At 36.7% G+C, this 20,406-nt stretch overlaps 1 protein-coding gene across 7 annotated transcripts in view; it reads left to right on the forward strand.

Annotated features, from left to right (window-relative positions):
* PAPOLA (poly(A) polymerase alpha) overlaps positions 1 to 20,406 on the forward strand; it is a 61,352-nt gene that overhangs the window by 14,301 nt on the left and 26,645 nt on the right. For all 7 annotated transcript variants that reach the window (XM_027066572.2, XM_053224915.1, XM_053224917.1 and 4 more), the window contains exons 2-12: positions 2,568 to 2,741; positions 3,167 to 3,233; positions 6,923 to 7,004; positions 8,775 to 8,884; positions 9,340 to 9,393; positions 12,258 to 12,369; positions 13,084 to 13,173; positions 13,264 to 13,402; positions 14,949 to 15,021; positions 16,347 to 16,467; positions 17,424 to 17,508. In XM_027066572.2, coding sequence (XP_026922373.1) covers positions 2,568 to 2,741; positions 3,167 to 3,233; positions 6,923 to 7,004; positions 8,775 to 8,884; positions 9,340 to 9,393; positions 12,258 to 12,369; positions 13,084 to 13,173; positions 13,264 to 13,402; positions 14,949 to 15,021; positions 16,347 to 16,467; positions 17,424 to 17,508 — 1,107 coding nt within the window. The remainder of the gene's footprint in view (positions 1 to 2,567; positions 2,742 to 3,166; positions 3,234 to 6,922; positions 7,005 to 8,774; positions 8,885 to 9,339; positions 9,394 to 12,257; positions 12,370 to 13,083; positions 13,174 to 13,263; positions 13,403 to 14,948; positions 15,022 to 16,346; positions 16,468 to 17,423; positions 17,509 to 20,406) is intronic.

The raw sequence follows: 20,406 nt of genomic DNA on the forward strand, positions 1-20,406 counted from the left end.
TGGATTTCACCCCTTCAGACAGGAATGAATGCAAGAAACCTATTACTTGCTCAAAACAAAAAACAATACAATAGAGGCTTATTACCTGAAGTTGTGAAAACATGAATTCAGTTCAGACTTGACGCGAAATCTCTCCTTACTTGAATCAAGTCTAGCTAAAATGAACTTTATACTTATTTTCATTTCTGGCTCTACTCGTCGTAATCTTTTTTTTTTTTTTAATTTCTATTTTTATTTTATTTTTTTAGTTTACATCCAAGTGAGTTAGCATATAGTGCAATAATGATTTCAGGAGTAGATTCCAGTGATTCATCCTCTATGTATAACACCCAGTGCTCATCCCTACAAGTGTCTTCCTTAATGCCCCTTGTGCATTTAGCCCATCCCCCCACCTACAACCCCTCCAGCAACCCTGTTTGTTTTCTATATTTAAGAGTCTCTTATGTTTTGTCCCCTCCCTGTTTTTGTATTATTTTTACTTCCCTTCTAAAATCGTTTATAAAAGTATTTTTGATCCTGGGGTCGTCATGAAGGGTGCTAGTTTGCTTGGAGAAACTCCTAGGAAGCAAGAAAAATATGAGAGTGAATATATATAATCTCTTTGGGATATGTGGTTAAGTGTGCTGTTTTTTCATTTAATATGTAATTTACCGGAAATCAGAGTAGTGTGTGAAGGAGAATTCTCAAATGGTTACACAGTTTTGAGGGCTACCTTTTTGTTGTCAGTTTTGTGGAATCTGATGATAACAATTTGTTTATTGACAAAAACATGCACTAACCAGGACATGATGAATGCATTTATTGGGTTAATTTTGTATATTTTAATCATATGAGATGCTACATAAATTTGGAAAATAGAACATTAATGTAAGGTATTAGTGCTTGGTACTCAGGTGAATCCCCAGCTCTGTGAGTTAACATGGCTTTTGCATAGGTCTGCAGTTTAGGTTACAGGAGTAGGAAGAAGGATCTGACGTGAATTAATTGCTCTAACAGGTATTATATCTGACATACTTACGTAGTAAATGTTACTATAAAACCTGAGTTAAAATTGAGACAGTGCATAACTGGACCAGGAAACATTGACTAGATGATACACAGACCAATGGCTAACTTAGAAACAATCAGGATGGCTGTCCTGGCATCCTTAGGTCTGTGTTGGTATCAGAAGACAAAGTATAGAACACAGCCCAGCGTTCACAGTATAAACCAGATCCCAGTGGACAAGTATTAAACGCATAACGGAGCTTCCTGCATGGGACTCTTGCATTTGGCATGTTGCTGCTTAAGTATAGTACTTCAGTTTTTCTTTTTTGAACTTCAATTTTTTTTTGAATTTCAATTTAAAAAATACATATTTAGAACTTGGAAAGAAAAGGAGAGGTGTGTATGTGTGTAAAACGAACACTTAATTTTTTAGTGAACAGAGTTGGGAAAAATAATTGATCCAGATGTTATGTTCTTTCCTTAGGCCTTTCCTCATTTTGTATGTTATTCGATTTTTTTCCCCCTAAGGTTTATTTATTTATTTTGAAAGTGAGCGAGCTCTTACATGCAAGCCGGGGAGGGGCAGAGAGAGTGGGAGAGAGGGAATCCCAAGCAGGCTCCTTACTGCCAGCGCGGAGCCTGATGGAGGGGTCGGGGGAGGGCCCAAACCCACGAACTGTGAGATCATGACCTGAGCCGAAGTCGGACACTTAGCGGTCTGAAGTCAGCACTTAACTGACTGAGGCACCCAGGCGCCCTGGACTTGTTCGTTTTTAAATAATAATTGTGTTACTTACCTTTAGAGCTGTTGTCCATTGACTTAGAATTATTTTAACAAAAAGAATAAAAAACCACTGGTTTCATTGAAAAATTACTGGAGTCGAATTAATTTCTGAAAGCATTTCAAGCATGCCATGCCTTTTTTTTTTAAAACCAGTTATATTAAGATCCTACTGATTGTAAAAATTGGGAATTCCTCTTAAAATGGAAACAACTTTTAGACTAGCATCCCTGTGGCAGTGTGAACCTCTTATCACAGATGTGTGAGGTTTAGTGTGAATATAGTGCCTCCCACTCCACAAGTTATGTTTGTTATTTGCCCTGTATTTTCTGAATTTTCTTCATTGTGAGTCAGGTACTAAGTTCTGTTTGTGGGGAGTCTCTTGTATTGGTTCAATGGTGCTTTTGTAGCTTGTTAATCGTTGCTTTAGAAATAACTATATAACAGATTTTGGCTCCTTTTCCCGAAGTAAAATTTTTTTCAGAAATTCGCTATATTCCAGATTGTATTTTCTCTACCAGTATGTTTGATCTGGATTTTTCCAGCTTATTTAGATACTTAGGTAGTGGCAAAGTTAAACTCTTTGGAGTGGGAAGAGAAATAAAGTTTTCTTTTTGCTCGCTGGCTTTTGGTTGGTTACTTTCTGTGGTGAGATGTCTTTGAGAGGAAGCTTTTCGCGTGGGCAGGGAACCATCTATGTTTAGCAGTGCGCTTCACGAAAGCAAGCGGTTCTAGTCCAGCGATTTGTTTCAAATTGTAGAACTTCTTTGGCGGTAATTGTGTCCAATTTTGTTCGCAGTCCAGTTACAACGCAGGGATCACCGCAAACGCAGCCGCCGCAGAGGCACTATGGCATCACGTCTCCTATCAGCTTAGCAGCCCCCAAGGAGACTGACTGCCTCCTTACGCAGAAACTCATCGACACTCTGAAGCCCTTTGGGGTGTTCGAAGAGGAAGAGGAACTGCAGCGCAGGTGAACGCACCGCCCGCGTGTGTTTCTTTTCGTGTCTAATTCTTTATTACCGTAATAAACTAGTTTTGAGGCCCCAACCTACTCAGAAAGCCAGAATTCTCCCCTGAAATTTATCTTTTTCAGACAGCAGCAATACTTAGCAAAACCTTTTTTTCTACATAGAATTTTATTCCCTTAATTTTGAATTTTGATGCTTTTGGGTTATTACAGTACAGATTTGTCAGAAGGGGAGTGGCTGACTCAGCTGAAGGAACGTCTTGGCCAGTGTGACGTTGCCTGCCTGCATGTCGTTCCCCACCGTGTGCTTACTTTCTGGAACTTAAAAACTGGTTACAGTCTGGGGAGCCGCCTATTGAGCACCGATTCTCATTTGAGCTAGGAATGAAACAACTTGATACTTGATTGATATTTGCTCTTTTCAACAGGATTTTAATTTTGGGCAAATTAAATAACCTGGTAAAAGAGTGGATACGAGAAATCAGTGAAAGCAAGGTAAGGTGACGTATTCGTATGTGAAATAATTTGCCAGCTGAACACAGCGGTAGTCTTAAGTAACCCCGTTCTTCCTAGAATGGACTTAGTCTTCACTGCAGACTTTGTTTTAGACCATGGGTTTGATATTTTGTTTCTAGTTATTTTGAAAGCTGGGAAAACAACTGAATTCAGTGACTTATAAGTACTGTCTGGTTGCCATATTTAAAACCGAAACTCAGTAATTACTTATGCCTCACAGAAATAATAGCTGTTTCCCTGAAGAGGTGCTTTAAAAATGTATATTAAGTATTTGAGAATCTTGTTACCTTTTAAGCAATCCTACAGCAACGAACAGTTTTTAGGTTTCCGGATAGTATACTCTCAAACTGAGTATGTTTAGTTTTTTATAACATTCTCTGAGTTCCTAAAACTTCATTATGAAAAACCATATATATATATATATATACATATATATATATATATATATATATATATATATATATATATATATATATATGGTTGTTGTATCCATGATGGGGCTTCTGGTAAAGGAAATAAATATATTCTCAGAGTTGTGTGGGGAATTCATTTGACCCATTTTTACAAGTTGCATAGGGGTGCCTGGCTGGCTTAGTCAGTGAAGTGTGTGACTCTTGATCTCAGGGTTGTGAGTCTGAGCCCCACATTGGGGGTAAAGATTATTAAAAAAAAAATTGCATAGATAGTGGTAATTTTCCCAGGGCAGTACAAAATGCATACTTCATGTATAACAACTGAAAAATTGATGGAAAGAGAACCAAGGGTAAAGAAAACCTGAGAGAGATGTTAACATAGAAGAAAGTCTTGGTTTTAGTCAAGTTTATAATATCGTTTTCTTGAAACCACGTGTATATATTTCAAGTAACTGATTAAAACGTCAGCACTGGGAGTATTGTAAATAGGAGATTCCGTGTAGTACATGTTTCTCATTGATAGAATTCCTGATACGAATGAGATTTTTTTTTTTCATCAAAAAACTTTTTTTAAAATATTTACTTTTGAGAGAGGGAGACAGAGCGTGAGCAGGGGAGGGGCAGAGAGAGGGAGAGAGACACAGAATTGGAAGCAGGCTCCAGGCTCCGAGCTGTCAGCACAGAGCCCGATGAGGGGCTCAAACTCACAAACCGTGAATTCGTGACCTGAGCCGAAGGCGGACGCTTAACCGACTGAGCCACCCAGGTGACACCCCACGAAGGAGATTTTTAAAAGGAAGTTCTTTTTGAGCTGAGCAGAAGATGTCCAAACTTAAGTATTTTTTCCTCCTTTATCGAACTTCGTGTTTCCTTAACCTTCTGAGGGAAATAGCTATGTTTTAATGGCATTGTCTTAGATGTTTAAAACCGCAGCCAAGTAGACAAAGCCAGGACTTAGATTTATTTGATGTGAAAAATGCATATTGCTTCATTGATAGTTTTGTTTCATCTACTTCCTCAAGTGCCTCCTCGTAAGTTTCTTTAACCAGTAATTCTTGATAGAGCTCTTCCTGCTGGTTTTTCTGAGGGTAGAAATTTTGTTTGGATTAATGAAATTAACGCTCATTCCTGTTCAAATTTATTGGTGTCCTTTTCTGTATAGCTTAACTGCAAGTATTAAGTTGGTTAGAGAATGGGACTGAGGTTAGGCTTCATAAATTTTGATCTTTTGTGTTTGCCTTTCGTAGAGAGAATTTCTTCCTCAGTTTTAAGACTTGATATAGGATTTCTTGATGTTGACACTGTTGGTATTTTTGGATCAGATAGTTCTTTTTTAAGGTTGCTATCTATCCCTGGCCCCATTTTTACTAGATACACTGCCCCTGTCCTCCCTCCCCCCCATCTCTCCAAATTATGACCCAAAATATTTCCAGATGTTGCCATATGTTCCTTGAGGAGCAGAATCATCCCTGGTTGAGAAACAGTGATTTAATATATAGTTCCAAATCATTTTTAGTCTTTTGGGAGGGGGGGAATTATATAAAATTTTAATTTTACTTCAGTTGTCTTGTTTGCCGTCTATATCCTAAGACGTAAAAAAAAAAAAAAAAAAAAAAAAAGAGACTTGCAACTTAAAATACTTTTCTGTGCCCCGAATTAAGGAATCTTCATTCTTCATTTCTGGGTAACAATTATTATTTTTTAAATTATTATTATTTTTAATGTTTATTTATTTTTGAGAGAGACAGAGACAGAATGAGAGTGGGTTGGGGCAGAGAGAGGGGGAGGCACAGAATCTGAAGCAGGCTCCAGGCTCCGAGCTGTTAGCACAGAGCCCAACGCGGGGCTCGAACTCACAAGCTGTGAGACCATGACCTGAGCTGAAGTCGGATGCTCACCCAACTGAGCCACCCAGGCGCCCCATGGGTAACGATGATTGAAATAGCTATAAACATGTTAATGTCTAAATGTGTACTAATACAGTAGCCACTAGCCACGTGTGGATATTTCAGTTTAAATGAAGTAGAATTAAATATTCAGTTCCTCAGCCAAGCTAGCTGTGTTTTCAGGTGCTTAATAGTGAAGTGAAGCTGATGGCTACTATATTGGACAGTTCTTTAGAGCTTGCTCGTCCAGAAGATTCGTGTTTTACTAGGAAGTCAGTGTTCTCAGGTAGCTTCTTCCTAACTCCCTTTGTAGACCTATTTCAGCAGCATCTTACTGGGTTAATTTAAATAACCAGGCCATCTTTGCATGTGAGGTTTTTAGTTTTCAAAATATAGGAAGACAAAAAAATGTAATATTTTACATACCGATCGTCTGTTTTCTGTAGGTGATGATTAAAAGTGTCCTTAAAAAACAAGGGAGTCCCTGAATCTTTATGATTGATTGTTAGGGTTTTAGAGTATGAAGTAACACTGTTTATGTTATTTGGGGGAGGTGAGGAATGATTTGGGGTTTGGTAGTGAATCAGACTTTACTGAGGAATTAGAAAGTGAAGAGAAACATTGACCTGGCACACGTTAAAATTGTTTTTTGTTTGGGCATGTATTATCCTTACTTCCAGTGGCATTAAATACTCACCGTAGTGAGTACCCTGGGTCAGGAAGATGAGTACCAGGGTCAGGAAGATGATTTTTAAATGCTTTCCTTTCCTTTTTCTGGGTGTTTCTCCTCTAAGAAACTGTCAGTAAGTTTTCTGTTCAGTCATCCCACCAAAACCTTTTGAGAATCTGAACTATTATGTAGCCGTATTGGCCTTAAAGTCACTTTTGATACGGTAAAATTATACTGTGATGTACTATGGGGTATTCAATATGATCATTGAATGTAATCTTCTAAGCAGTCAGAATATGTGTTTTTTTTAATATTCTAACATTCATGATGGGTGCAACATCTTAGTCATGAATAAAAATGAGTAAAAATCTGCTTCTAACACGGCTCCTATGGAATTACACACTCTCAGTCCGCTTTTATAGCAGTTTCCAGAAATGTGGCAAAATTCTAAAGTGGTTTGGGTCACTAAAGAATGCTCATTAAAAGTTGGAAATTGCCTGAATTTCAAAATCGGTTGATATATGAAGGCCTGGTATTTTGTAGAGCTTATAGAGTTTGTTTTGCCTCCATAAATGTGCACTGAATTCTTAGTTGGAGTTGTTTTTTTTTTTTTTTCTTTTTTCATATATAGTGCTGTTTGCAGTAATTTCCTTTGTACTCCCCTGACAAAATACCCATTTTTTTTGTTTCTTTAAACAGAATCTTCCACAATCTGTAATTGAAAATGTTGGAGGAAAAATTTTTACATTTGGATCTTACAGATTAGGAGTACATACAAAAGGTAAATACTGTTTTAATTATCTTGAGACGGAGTACTTGTTTTAGTTCTTAAACATCATAATGACACATTCGTCTCAGTTACCTCTGTATCATACAGCTTAGGTTTGCGTGGGAGATAGAGTACTTCAAGGGGCCTAAAGTTGGTTAAGAAGATAAAGATGCCTTCTAAACCTGCACTGTCCAATACAGTATTAAGTAAATGAAAAAATTCAGTTCTGTACAGCATAGGGAATATAGTCAGTAGTATTGCAGTGACGTTGTATAGTAATATGGTGACTGAGAGTGGTGAGCACAGCATAATGAATATATAATGTTGAATCACTATGTTGTACACCTGAAACTAATACAAGATTGTATGTCAACTGTACTTCAAATTAAAAAAAAAATGCAGTGCCTCCCGTGTTGCAGAGTGCGGATATAGAACATTTTTCTCATTGGAGAGTTCTTTTTTGGACAGTGCTGTTCTCTACATCATTTCCTCTACCTGAAGAAAATGAAGTTGGGAGATCAGAACAAAAATGAATTAAAGCTTTTAAAAAAGACCTGTGGATTTTCTTTTCTGCTTGCCTTTTTTTTTTTTTTTTTCTCTTCCCCATGCTTTTTTTCCCCCCACAGTTGTAAAATACAGTTAAGCAAAAAAACGAGCCAAAACAGTGTGTATCTGCAGCCACTGGTAATCACTGGCAGTATTTTCTCACTTGCACTTGTAGTTTTTTCCTACCCAGTGAAAATGTTGTCATGGCAGAGAACATTTATGGGCTCCTTAATAATAGGCTCTCGTCTTCATGATCTTATTTATTCCTCAGTACTCTTATTCTCAGCTAACAAATAGAAGTCTGAGACTTAAAGAGGCAATAGGCTTGGACAGTTTCTCCCAGTCATGTCTTGGCGGAACCAGGATTCTTCAGCCATTAACCACAGGCTTCTGTGTTAAAAGTGTCTGCCAGTGTAGTGTTCTCTTTGTTCTGGCCTCCTTCCTCCCCATCTCCCGCTGCTCCGTGCCAGTGGTAGTTAGTGCATTTGCTTCTGATGTGTCCTGTACGGGTATGCTTTTTTCTTTAATGTATGTGCTAAATATACAGCCTTCAGAGTAATGCCTTAGCTATTGAGTCTTCTAGGAGAATGACTGTGTTGACCTGATTCCACATTGATCTCTCCCTTTTAGGATCCTGGTTCTTGATTTAAGTCATCTCTTTTGTGTTTCCCCTATGTACTACTCTGTGCTGGCCTACTATCAGGCACTGAATTTGTAACAGATATCTTACATTGGTCTGCCTCTTTGATTCTTGCCAGTGATCCTTTTTGAAGTTTATTCTATAGGTCCCATTTAGGGTCCAGATAGAGGCCTGTAAGTACCAGTCACAGAATGTGTAGAAGAAAACCGTGTGTGTGTGTGTGTGTGTGTGTGTGTGTGTGTGTGTGTGTGTGGTTTGCTAATGAACATGGCTATGACCAGCAACATCAGGATGTTGGGTGTATTCTTGAATAGTTCCCCCTCTTCACCATTAAAGTTCTATCTGAGTCCCCTTAGTTTGACTCCCAGGTCACCTGGGCCGCTATAAATAGGATGCTGTAGGAAAAAAGATATCCCATCAATTAAGATGACGTTTTCCCTATATTGACCAGTACTTTCTTTAAGGGGAAGGGCACATTTTTAGAGGCTCACCGGTATAATGTTAACAGAATCTCAACATCAAGTACTGCCATGATAAGATGTAAAATAATTTTCTTGTAATAGTAATTAGTGGTTGATGGGCTTAATTTTTTTTAGGTGCCGATATTGATGCGTTGTGTGTTGCACCAAGACATGTTGATCGAAGTGACTTTTTCACCTCATTCTATGATAAGTTGAAATTACAGGAAGAAGTAAAAGATTTAAGAGTGCGTAAATGTTTGGGGTGAAAGGGGAGGAGTTATAAACATCAGTGAACTGAGTGAATTTTATGGTGTAGCCATCATTTATTGAGCTCTTGCAGTTTGCCAGACCCTTTCAAGTGCTTAACATGTATGCTTGCATTTTACTCTTTACAACAAGTCTGAAATCATAAATTTAATCCCATGAACAGAGTAGGAAATAAGGCAAACAAAATAAACATTAAGCGATGTAGCCACAATGACATATCTGAGTGGCAGAAATCAAGGATTTGAACCTAGGTTTGTCTGATTCAAGAGCCTAGTGTCTTAAAGCTAGTTGCTGAGAACCTAGTCTTTGTCAGGCATTTTGCTAAATTATGTATAAGCAGTTTCAAATAATCCCATTCACTTACAATTGCTAAAACTAGTATAGGTCTAATCTGTACTTGCAGCGACACTGAGTTTATTTAATTTTCTTACAGGCTGTTGAAGAGGCATTTGTACCAGTTATCAAACTGTGTTTTGATGGGATAGAGGTAAGGCAGTTTTTGCTGTGTGTAATTTTGATTGGGGTAGGCTGAAAGTTTATTTTAATTGCTGAGTTGGTATGATACTAAAATTTTTTTGGGGGGGTGCCTAGGTGGCTCAGTCGGTTAAACGTCCGACTTCAGCTCAGGTCACGATCTCACAGTTCGTGAGTTTGGGCCCTGCATCGGGCTCTGTGCTGACAGCTTAGAGCCTGGAGCCTGCCTCGAATTCTGTGACTCCCTGTCTCTCTGTTCCTTCCCCGCCCATTCTCTGTCACTCTCTCTCCTTCAAAAATAAATAAAAACATAAAAATTAAAATTTTTTAACGGAATTGACTCCCTGTTCTTTGTACAATATCAGTTTTAGTCTTTTAAAAAGAGCCTCATGAAATTGAGAGCTAAAATACAGGCAGCAATAATGCAACATTGACTTTGAAATGCTTCTGTGGAACTATTTACTTGGTAGGTTCTCCACATGCAAATTTTATAGACTTTTAGTCTCATTAAGGCAAGAACACAATCTATTTTTGCAGCTAGAACTTTGCCTTGACCTCATTTAAATGAAATATTTAAGAAGTTTAGAGAAAACTGTGACCTTATATTGTGTATGCAGAGATATTTTCTGGGAGGGGAGGATTTAGGAGTTCAAATTCTTGAGATGACACTCATTTCTGTCTGCTACTTTCCACATTTGTAGAGAAGGCAGTTGGAACAAAGCTGATAAGACAGTGAAGCGCCTTCAGTTACCTGTGTCACTTCTGCCGTATGTAATGGTGCTGGGAAGCCACTGGTAGTCATAGTGCAGATTGTAAAATTCTGAAAACTGGAAGGGTAATGCTTTATTGTTTACAAAAAAAGCGACTTCTGTAATTGCTACATAAGATGCCCAGCTCCATTGTCCTTAAAAAATAGATATAAAATAAGTACACGTTAAATGTTAAATTTAGTAAAGGTCCTTAATAAGTTGACATAAAATGTTAAATTGAGTAAAGGTTTGTCAGGTTTAGATAGATTTGTTGTCAATGTTTAAATAAATATAAAACCGTCTGTAACGTATAGCAGTGCCCTGTTTTCCCCAAAGGAACGTTATCAAAAGATAGGAGGTTGTATTTTGGTGGAAGACCCAACTCAATTGTGTAAACTTTTCAAGATGGAGATGAAAATCAAATAGTTACTCAAAATATTTAATGTACTCGTTTTCTGTCCATACGTTATATAAAAAAAAAAACAGTTTTAGGGAATGTGTTTACATTGCAACATTTTAAAAATCATTTTATCCTAACTTTTTTTTTTAAGTTTATTTTTATTAGAGAGAGAGTGAGAGCGCGTGTGCGCCATGCACCAGTCGGGGAGGGGCAGAGAGGTGAGAGAGACAGTCCCAAGTAGGGTCCACGCTCAGCGCAGAGCCCAACACGGGGCTTAATCCCATGATCGGGAGATCATCTTAATGGACTGAGCCAGCCGGCCACCCCCATTTTATCCTAACTTTAATTGGCAGTCTCCTTGAGTTGCTTTTTGAGGTATCTGTTTTTGTAAGCACACGATGATTATTTCTGTCTATATTGGAGGAGCTATTTGGATGTTGGAATTTGTTTCAATGGAACTTTTTTTTTAATTGTTTTTAATGTTTGTTTATTCTTGAGAGAGAGACAGAGCATGAGCAGGGGAGGGGCAGAGAAAGAGAGAGAGAGGGAGACACAGAATCTGAAGCACGTTCCAGGCTCTGAGCTGTCAGCCTAGAGCCCGAAGCGGGGCTTGAACTCACAAGCCGTGAGATCATAACTTGAGCTGAAGGTTGTATGCCTAACCGACTCAGCCACCCAGGCGCCCCTCACAGGAACTTTTATCCTGTGCCACGAGGAATTATTTATAAAAGTGTACAGCTGTTTTTCTGGTCTATAGGTGCATGTTTGAGTGATTTTTCACAATAAGCTCTTAAAACACTGCTTTTTAAATTGATACTCTAAGAGGCTTATTTTAGACATAGACAGCATCCGAAGTTTTAGAACCATGAAATCATGCCCTCAGGAATAACAACCAAATCCATGCCGTTTCTTCGTGCTCTCACCTTTTCTTGAGGAAAAGGGAAAAAATGTTGTCCGTTTCATTCTCTAAGCCTTCAGAATTAGCTAGTGTTTTTTTTGGGGGGGGGGTTGTTTCTATTTAGTCAAAACTAAGTTGGGGAAACATAGTGTAATGTTACAGATATGTAAGTTCTTAAACATAAGGAGCCCCCCTTTTACTGGCAGCTGTATTTGGGCTAAATGTAGGGATACTGGCCTTGTATTTGGGCACTGTATTGTTTCATATATGATCAATTCACAGTTCATATAGAGGGAGAACTAAACAGTTAATTTTTGCGTTAAAGAACTTTAGTAAATAAAACTTAGTAAGCATGACTAAAATGACAAGTAGGTATTTATTCAAGTTCTCTTTCATAGTGCTATGTTTTAACATCTGATTAAAATACCTGTGGTACAGGGGCGCCTGGGTGGCTCAGTCGGTTAAGCGTCTGACTTCGGCTCAGGTCATGATCTCGCAGTTCGTGAGTTCAAGCCCCGCGTCAGGCTCTGTGCTGATGGCTCAGAGCCTGGAGCCTGTTTCAGATTCTGTGTCTCCCTCTCTCTCTTACCCTCTCCCCATTCATGCTCTGTCTCTCTCTGTCTCAAAAATAAGTAAACATTAAAAAAAAAATAAAAAAAAAAATACCTGTGGTACAGATTCGTGTTGTTTGGCCTTTTGGAGGCATTGTCATGTTTATAGTTGATGAGAAGATCCTGGCTTTAAAGAGTATTAAGTGTTTTGTTTTTTTAAAGAAATGCCTTAAAAATAGTTTGATGTATATGGAACATTGAGTTTTGTTTTTGTTCTAGATTGATATTTTGTTTGCAAGATTAGCACTGCAGACTATTCCGGAAGACTTGGACTTACGAGACGACAGTCTGCTTAAGAATTTAGACATAAGATGCATAAGAAGTCTTAACGGTATGTTAAAACCCACTTCCATTTGTGTAGTAGCTGTTCTTGTCAAATATGAAATCGTTTTTAACTCAGATTTTATAATGGAGCTTTTTATAGCCATGCTATTTACCCATAGCGATAAAATACACGCTAAAATACAGATACACAGATAAAATACACGTTACCTAATAGCTAGACTGCCAGAGGGAATTTATTTTATTCACTGGTATCTTGAACTGTTAACGTGTTTTCTTTCTGGGACATTTAAAGACTGACATCTGTACTCTGTTGCTAGTGGTGTCGGTTTCACTGTATAACCGAATTAGTTGTGATGATGATGATCCTTTGTAACCTTTTCAGATGTTGTGTTTAAAGGGGTTAATTTTGAACACTGTTGTATTTACGTTGCTTGTTGCCTTTTGCTGTCAAAGAATAATTCTTGGAAACTTAGGGGGAGGAAACCCTTCTCAGCATATCTGGACTGGAAGACGTTTTAATTTATCTGATGAAAGTTTGAGATGAGGTAGATTATAGTTCAGACTCTTTGGTTTATGGTAATACTTGTGATAGGAGATACAAGTTTTAGGTTTTTTATTTGCTTTTTAAATCAGTTAATGTTACTGATTCTGTGAAATGTTTTTATTTAAGTTTGACATCAGTCTTAGAAAATTGAAAAGAAATATGGTCATTAAACTTTTGATGATTTAATGTTCTGTTTTTTCACTCCCTGTTAATCAGGTTGCAGGGTAACCGATGAAATTTTACATCTAGTACCAAACATTGACAACTTCAGGTTAACTCTGAGAGCTATCAAACTGTGGGCCAAACGTGAGTTCAGAATTTGTTGGCTAGCTTATTAAAAATGTTTAAACTTTTGTTCAACACTAACTTTTCTTTTTGCTTTTCCCTTATCAACAGGCCACAACATCTATTCCAATATATTAGGTTTCCTCGGTGGTGTTTCCTGGGCTATGCTAGTAGCAAGAACTTGCCAGCTTTATCCAAATGCAATAGCGTCAACTCTTGTACATAAATTTTTCTTGGTATTTTCTAAATGGTATGTGTTTAGATTATATTAAAATAAAATTGATTGTAGACACTGAAGTTTAGTCTTATTTCTATGACATTTCTGCAGCTGGTTTCAGATTGAAATTTTAGTTCATGATGTAGCCATTTAGGTAGACTTGGGGAGATCATATTGTGTAGAAAATGGCAAGCCTAAATTCCGTTCCTTTTCCCTGGCTTTCCCAGGATAGTAAGGCAGGTGCTTTTTGTGCTTCCTTATCCTGCAAATAAACCCTGAATTTTAGCTGTCATGTCTGCTAAAATCCAACGAATGGTATCCGTTTCAGGAACTTTGGATAAAATTTATATATACCACTTCTTTTACTCTTTGGATTCTTCTAAACCTATAGGTCATTAGTTTTGGGAATTGTTTTTTGTTTCAGTTGCCCATTTATCTTTGGCAAAGCATTAAAAATGTAATTGTATGTAAAAAGCTTTTAAGAATATAAATGTGTAAAAAATGGCAATTTGTCATCCCTCGGAGATTAGTCATTGACCCAGGAGACTTTTTTTTTTGCCTTAAAGCTTCCTCATTTCATTATGTTCACATTTGTCAAACATTATTTCTTTTAGAACAGTAAGATAAAAAATTATTGCCAATTCATATTAGTTGCTTTGGCCTAAAAGATTCAGTTTCTTGATTTTTAATCAAATTGGTATCAGAGATTTGTCTTCCCACTCTATACCTACGAACCCCTGTACCTACTCCCTCTGCAAAAACAGTTCTTTTTAATTACTTTTATAAAAATTTGAGTTATTGGAAATATAATTGAGAACTATGCCACACTTTTCAGTACACATGCTGTTATTTACAGATTTGATAGCACTTAATCACATGTAATCAATTTTGAGGAGATTGATACAGGATGTCAGGATTTCTGTAATGTTACACATACATAGCAAACAATATTTCTAAAAAGCTAAGCTTGATACTAAGGGTGGCAAATGTTTTCCAATTTTTAAACACTTCCATAAAGGACTGAGGTAGCTAACTCATAGAATGCGTCTTGAAAACAACGTATTTGCGTCACAAGGTTTCATTACACATATTCATGTTAACAACTTTTAAGTTGTGAGATAGGGAAAAATTTTCCAAATCAATTTCTGTAATTATTCATATTCCTTTGCCTAAATGAGTGAACTTTTTCATCCTCACTTGTCTTTGAACATAGCTAGTATAAAGAGAGGATTTTTATCTTTCAAGAGGGATTTATCCTGTTGAAGGTTGAGGTGAACACATCAAATGTCCTGGGATAGTACTGAAAAAAAAAAGAATAACGCTTTATCAGTTCTTTGAGAGTCAGAGAAGATGTTTTGACTTCAGCCTAAGAAAGCTATCAAATGGTTTAAGTTAATTTCATAGAGGAAAAGTATTTTGAGTGGTGTTAACGTCAACAGAAAGGAGTAAGAGATTTTATATATCAAGAGGGCAAAATGAATGGAGAAGGATCACATTCACAAATGCTGTATGTTTAACATAATACGTTTAGATGGTAATATCCAATAGTCTTATCAAGTGCTACAATCTTTTTAAACAGGGAATGGCCAAATCCAGTGCTATTGAAACAGCCTGAAGAATGCAATCTTAATTTGCCTGTATGGGACCCAAGGGTTAGTGTATTATTTTTTCCCCTACAAATTCGCACTGTGCAATAACAAGTAAAAATCATCTGCATAATCTTCAGGGAGACTTCCCATCCTTTTACGTATGAGTGGACATGTCCGTATTACACTTTTTTTTTTTTTTTAGATAACATCAACTATAATTGTCCTCTGATGTGAGAAGCATAATTATGTACCCTGTAAACTCCATTTAATTGTACATAGTTTATAATATCAAGTTCACTAACATTTTAATTTATTCTATATAGAACTACCTTGTAAGTCAAAGTTGTGTGGGCATTTGTGCTTAAAAAAAAAATAAACGATACTCAAAATCCCTGTATTTTTTTATTTGATCTAAATGGTAAAATGGGGCCGTGGTAGGACTGTCTCATGTTTACGTGTGGCAGATAAGTTGCGAGCAGCATCGCTCCGATTATTATGATGCGATTTTAAAAATTGGTTGGGACATTTCAGACTACAAAAACCTGGTTGGGCGAAAAGAAGAGCTGCTTTTCCGCTTTGTGGGAAATTACGACCTTTATCGCTTACTCAGTTTAAATGTTAACAAGCAATTGTTTAATTGATAGAAGAGACCTAGGTTTCAATAAGACTTTAAGGTCTACAGATGTGATTTTCTACATTAATTTGCTGTCTTATTGCAGTACTGAGAATAATGTCAGTTTTAAATTCTGTTAATTACATCAAGCTACGTATTTTCAAGTTTTCCAAACCCCAAGCATTTAATTTTGGAAGGATGTGAGTTTACCATTTCCTTTGTGGAAATATGTCACGTATCATTAGTATACAGATTAAGTTATTAAGTCATTTCATTTTTTTCTTAAAATGGTACCACCATGGGTAACCTAGTCTCCGCATGTGTTAATAAGTTTATACGTCCTTTAAGTTAACGGTACATTAAAAACTACGTTTCCATCCATCTTGTTTAAAATTTGTTTTGCACAGAACACTGTTAGGATGTTTCCGAAAAGTATAATTATGTGTGCATCCCCATTTCTGTTGTTGAAAAAAGAAAAACTAAACATCATTAGATGCCCAACTAGAACTTTTTTTGCTCGACAGGTACACTATTTAAGGTTGCCAGAATAGTCATGCCCAAATGATTGAAGCAAACCTTTAGTTTAGACCAAATCTCTAAAGATTCTATAAAGAAATTCTGTAAAAACAGTGTCTCCTTACATGGTTTTTCTTTCTCAACTCCAGCTATGAGTGAACTAAAATTTAATCATTGGTTCAGTTTAACAAGGGGTAAAAAGTCCAAGTATCTGTTGCATATGTACTTGAAGAAACTGATTGGCTGTTGTTGTATGTAGGTAAACCCCAGTGATAGGTACCATCTTATGCCTATAATTACACCAGCATACCCACAACAGAACTCCACGTACAATGTGTCCGTTTCAACACGGATGGTCATGGTTGAGGAGTTTAAACAAGGTAAGTGTTTATCCTTATGCTCTCCTTTATACACGAAGGATTTACATACCATTGTAGACCCAGTTATACAGTTGAAATTGAAGAAAGCATTCACTGAAGTGGGTTTTGGTGTTTATTGATTGATTACAGTATATATTTGAGAAGTGACTTGAAAAGCTCCATTCAATTCCTTTGAGGCAAATTATGTTTGATTGTATACTGGAAAGTTAACCAGTTTAAAGCTGTCTCCTTGGCTGTGCCTTTACGGGCTGCTTCAGTGCCATACCATTGCCATGTACAGTTTTAAATGCTACCAGTTTGTCTCCACTGGGTGACGTGAGAGATGCTTTTTACCAGGCACTGTATATACTTGGAAAGAGCTTTGAGCAGGATTGGGGCCAAAGTGCCTATGATTTTGGAAAAACCTCTAAACTTCCATTTGCAGCAGTACTGTTAATTTCATTGCCTAAAAAGGTCTTTGAGGGAAGTAGCTGAAACAGGATTGTTTGAGTTGCTTGATAATAGTCAAGGACACAGAATTAGCTGTACCACTACCGGCTTCAAACTCAGAAGTATAAGATTCTTTTCTGTAGTCTGAAGAGGCTCTTCATGGGAGGATGTCGCTTAGGAACATCAGGAAGCTTGTTTTTAGAAAGGCAAGAATCAGAGCTTTGGGGAAAGTTTTCTTTCTTGGTTAACGACAGTGCTTCAGTTTTTGGAGAGAGTCCTCCTATGAGCATGGCATTTAGAGTAATGGTAATTTACCAGAAACCTGGCTCTCAAAAAATCCTCCAGCTTTTTGAAAAGTGTGTACGTATGTAAGAGTCTCTGTGCTGTAAAGTCGATAGACCAAAATTGCTATTTGTTAAAGTTCTGATTTTAGCATCATAGTGAATGCATGTGGTATGTTTAAGATCTTTACAATTTTAGACTGTTAGACCGAAGCATGCCAACATTTTAATATGTTTTTAATTTAGGTCTTGCTATCACAGATGAAATTTTGCTGAGTAAGGCAGAGTGGTCCAAACTTTTTGAAGCTCCAAACTTCTTTCAAAAGTACAAGTATGTATTTTAAGGCATGTCAGACATGTTACTCTCTTAAGTAATGGTTTAATGGTAGCATATGTGACCTCTCTTCTTGCTAGGCTAATGTAGTTTTAAATTTTCCTTCCTGTCACAAAGGTTGTATTGATTTTAGTAAACCCCTTATTTTTTCTTTGTTGAGGTGAAGTGCAGCCCCTACCGTGTGCTACCTAGTGTAACCCAACTCCCACGTATGTAGCAACATCCATTCTGTAGGCGTCTCAGTCGTCACCTGAACTCTCAATCTGTATGCTTTGGCAAAGGAGTGAGCAGTTGAAATCTGTAGTTACTGTTCTCTCTTAGGAAACTATTTCCAGCCAGCTCTGGAAACTTACCATTGAGATCCTATATGAACCTAGGCAGAGCTAATAAAATGTCAACATAGCGTCAGGAAAGGGTTTCTAGTAAGTAAAGCACATGATTGGCCTACCATTTCCCCCTAATGTTAATAAAGCCCCTTCCGACATTGCTACAAATAATTTTCTTGGGATCTAAGTGGGTGTAATATTTTTTACTAATGGTTTTAATATAATGATAATACCATAGTACAGGTTAAAAGCCTGATTGTGTTGGTTTTGATGAAAATTGTAAGTTATAATAAATCTTACTTTTTAAAACGAAAAATACGGACTTGCACTTTTATTTGCCCTGAGCTGAAAACTTGCCAAAGTCCCACTTAAAAAATTTTTTTTCTTTAATGCTTGAAACTTTCCTGACCATTTGATCTTGTGTTGGATTGTGTTTTGTAATAATCTAAGCAAGGTTGCTTTATGCTATTTCCCCAATTAAAAACAAGAATGATGACCTTCATGATGTCTCTGTGTTTTGTTTCTGTATCTTTTGCATGAAAAAGCAATATGGAGCCAGCTTAATTGTTGTGTTCTGGGAGCACTGCGTTGTCAGTAAAAAACTTAAATAGCGTAACATTGAATGCTCATGTTTATTATTCCCCGTAAGTTTGTGCTTTTCCATTTGGCAGATTTTTTTTGTTTTTTTTTTTTGTTTTTGTTTTTATTTTAACCAATGTTGAGGAAGTACCTTTTGAACATTTAAACTAATAAACGTATATTCTGATACTTTAAAAACTACAACATCAAAGTACTTAATTACTTGTATGGAGAATAAGGAAGAAACTGGTTTTGTAGAAAAGTATCAGCATCTCTTAATCCCTGAGAATCAAAGACGAAATTAGATTTATTCTTCCTATCACTTCCTGGTAGAACTCGAGGTGGGTAGAATGAGGTTTCTGAAATGGCTTCCTTCACTTGAAGAAAGATTAATTGTTGAAATTGAAACCTTGATAGTGTCATCTATTTGAATAAATTTGCATTACTAGAGCTTTGAAGGTTTTTTTTTTTTTAAACCTTGCTTAATCTTTTTCTTTTAAAAGTTTTGAGCTGTCCTTTAACTGACACCAAATGGTCCCTATAAGGTCTTCAATGGACTGATTAAAAGGTTACAGATTATTTACTGAATTCTCTTGAAACAAATCATTTTAGGTGATCAAAAATGACTTCAAGCATGATGAGATATGAGGAAGTAGCAACAAATAGAGGGCATTCTATCAGAAAAATTTAAGTTTTAGCTGTGAGTCCTGGGAAAACAGATTTGAAAGCATGACAATAATGGGCTAGTTTCATCTTCCAAATCCTATTTGTATTTTTAACTTCTCCCAAAATGTTCTTCTTTAGAATAGTCTAGTGCTTATTATCATTAGAACGTGCAGGTAGTCACAGGTTTGAAGTTTTCCCTTTAACGTATCATGTGTGATACCCCCCAAGTGGGCTGTACAACTGAATCGAAATCCTTAGTTGTCTCTTGAGTCAGAGTTGGCTTAGTGTGTCCTGAAACCAGGGCCGTTGGTTATGTATTGGATCTTAGGTTGTAATATCCCTGCCTGTTGTTCTTGGAAGGGTGGGAACCATGGGGGAAATTTCATTTGTCTTACAAAGCAGACAAGTCCATCTTCCAGATGATCTCAGTGTTCTCTGAGAAAAAGGGATAACCTCGCTCTGTTCAATTTTAAATAGCTACAAGAAGATAATTCTCATGTTTTTCCTTTAAGATTATTCAGGTTGACACATAGCAATAAAGGTAATCATCGTTGACATAGGAAATGTGAATACTTCATTCAGGTGTTCCATTTCAGTTGGAAAAAGGAGGAGAGGTAACAGGGAGGGGCCAACATGTTCTCTAGGGCGTAGGATTATAACTTCAAGGTGTATGTGTGAATAGAATAATTAGCCTTAAAATGTTTTAAAAACTTAAAATACTAAACTGTAAACTTTTGTTTCTGAATTAAAGATGGAATTGTGAGGAGTTTTCTCTAAGATGATTATATTTTTCAGTGCACATATCTGAGTTGTAGTTTACCCAAGTACAATATTCTGATGAAATGGCCAGGAAACCTACTTACATACTATATTTTGGTTGGAAATAATTATTAGGTAATAAAAGCAACTAAATTCTAAGCAACTAAATCCTAAGTTCTTAGGAATTTTTAAATAGGTTTTAATTCATTTGGGATACATTTTTATAGTGAAAAAAAGTTTTTTGGGGGGAAACATACTTTAAGTTTGGGTCAAGTTAATGACCATTGCATTAAGGCTTCAAAAGTGTCTCCTGAAAGCATTTGAACATCTTAAGCAAATTATAGTAGCAGTTGGAAATAGGGGATCACATTCTTTAGGACAGCAATAAGAAGATATATGTAGTCTAAATTTTGAAGTACTTCTTGGTTTTTCTATTCTCTGGTACAGATCTTAGGAATTGAATACCAGTTTTGGTTTTTAAAACTTTGTTAACAAACTCGGTTGGGATTTGGTTTCTGTTTCTTAGTTGGATGAGTCTTTGTTTTACAAATGGATTCCTAATGGC

This window comes from Acinonyx jubatus, chromosome B3 (genome assembly GCF_027475565.1).
Source record: "Acinonyx jubatus isolate Ajub_Pintada_27869175 chromosome B3, VMU_Ajub_asm_v1.0, whole genome shotgun sequence".
Lineage (NCBI taxonomy): Eukaryota > Metazoa > Chordata > Mammalia > Carnivora > Felidae > Acinonyx > Acinonyx jubatus.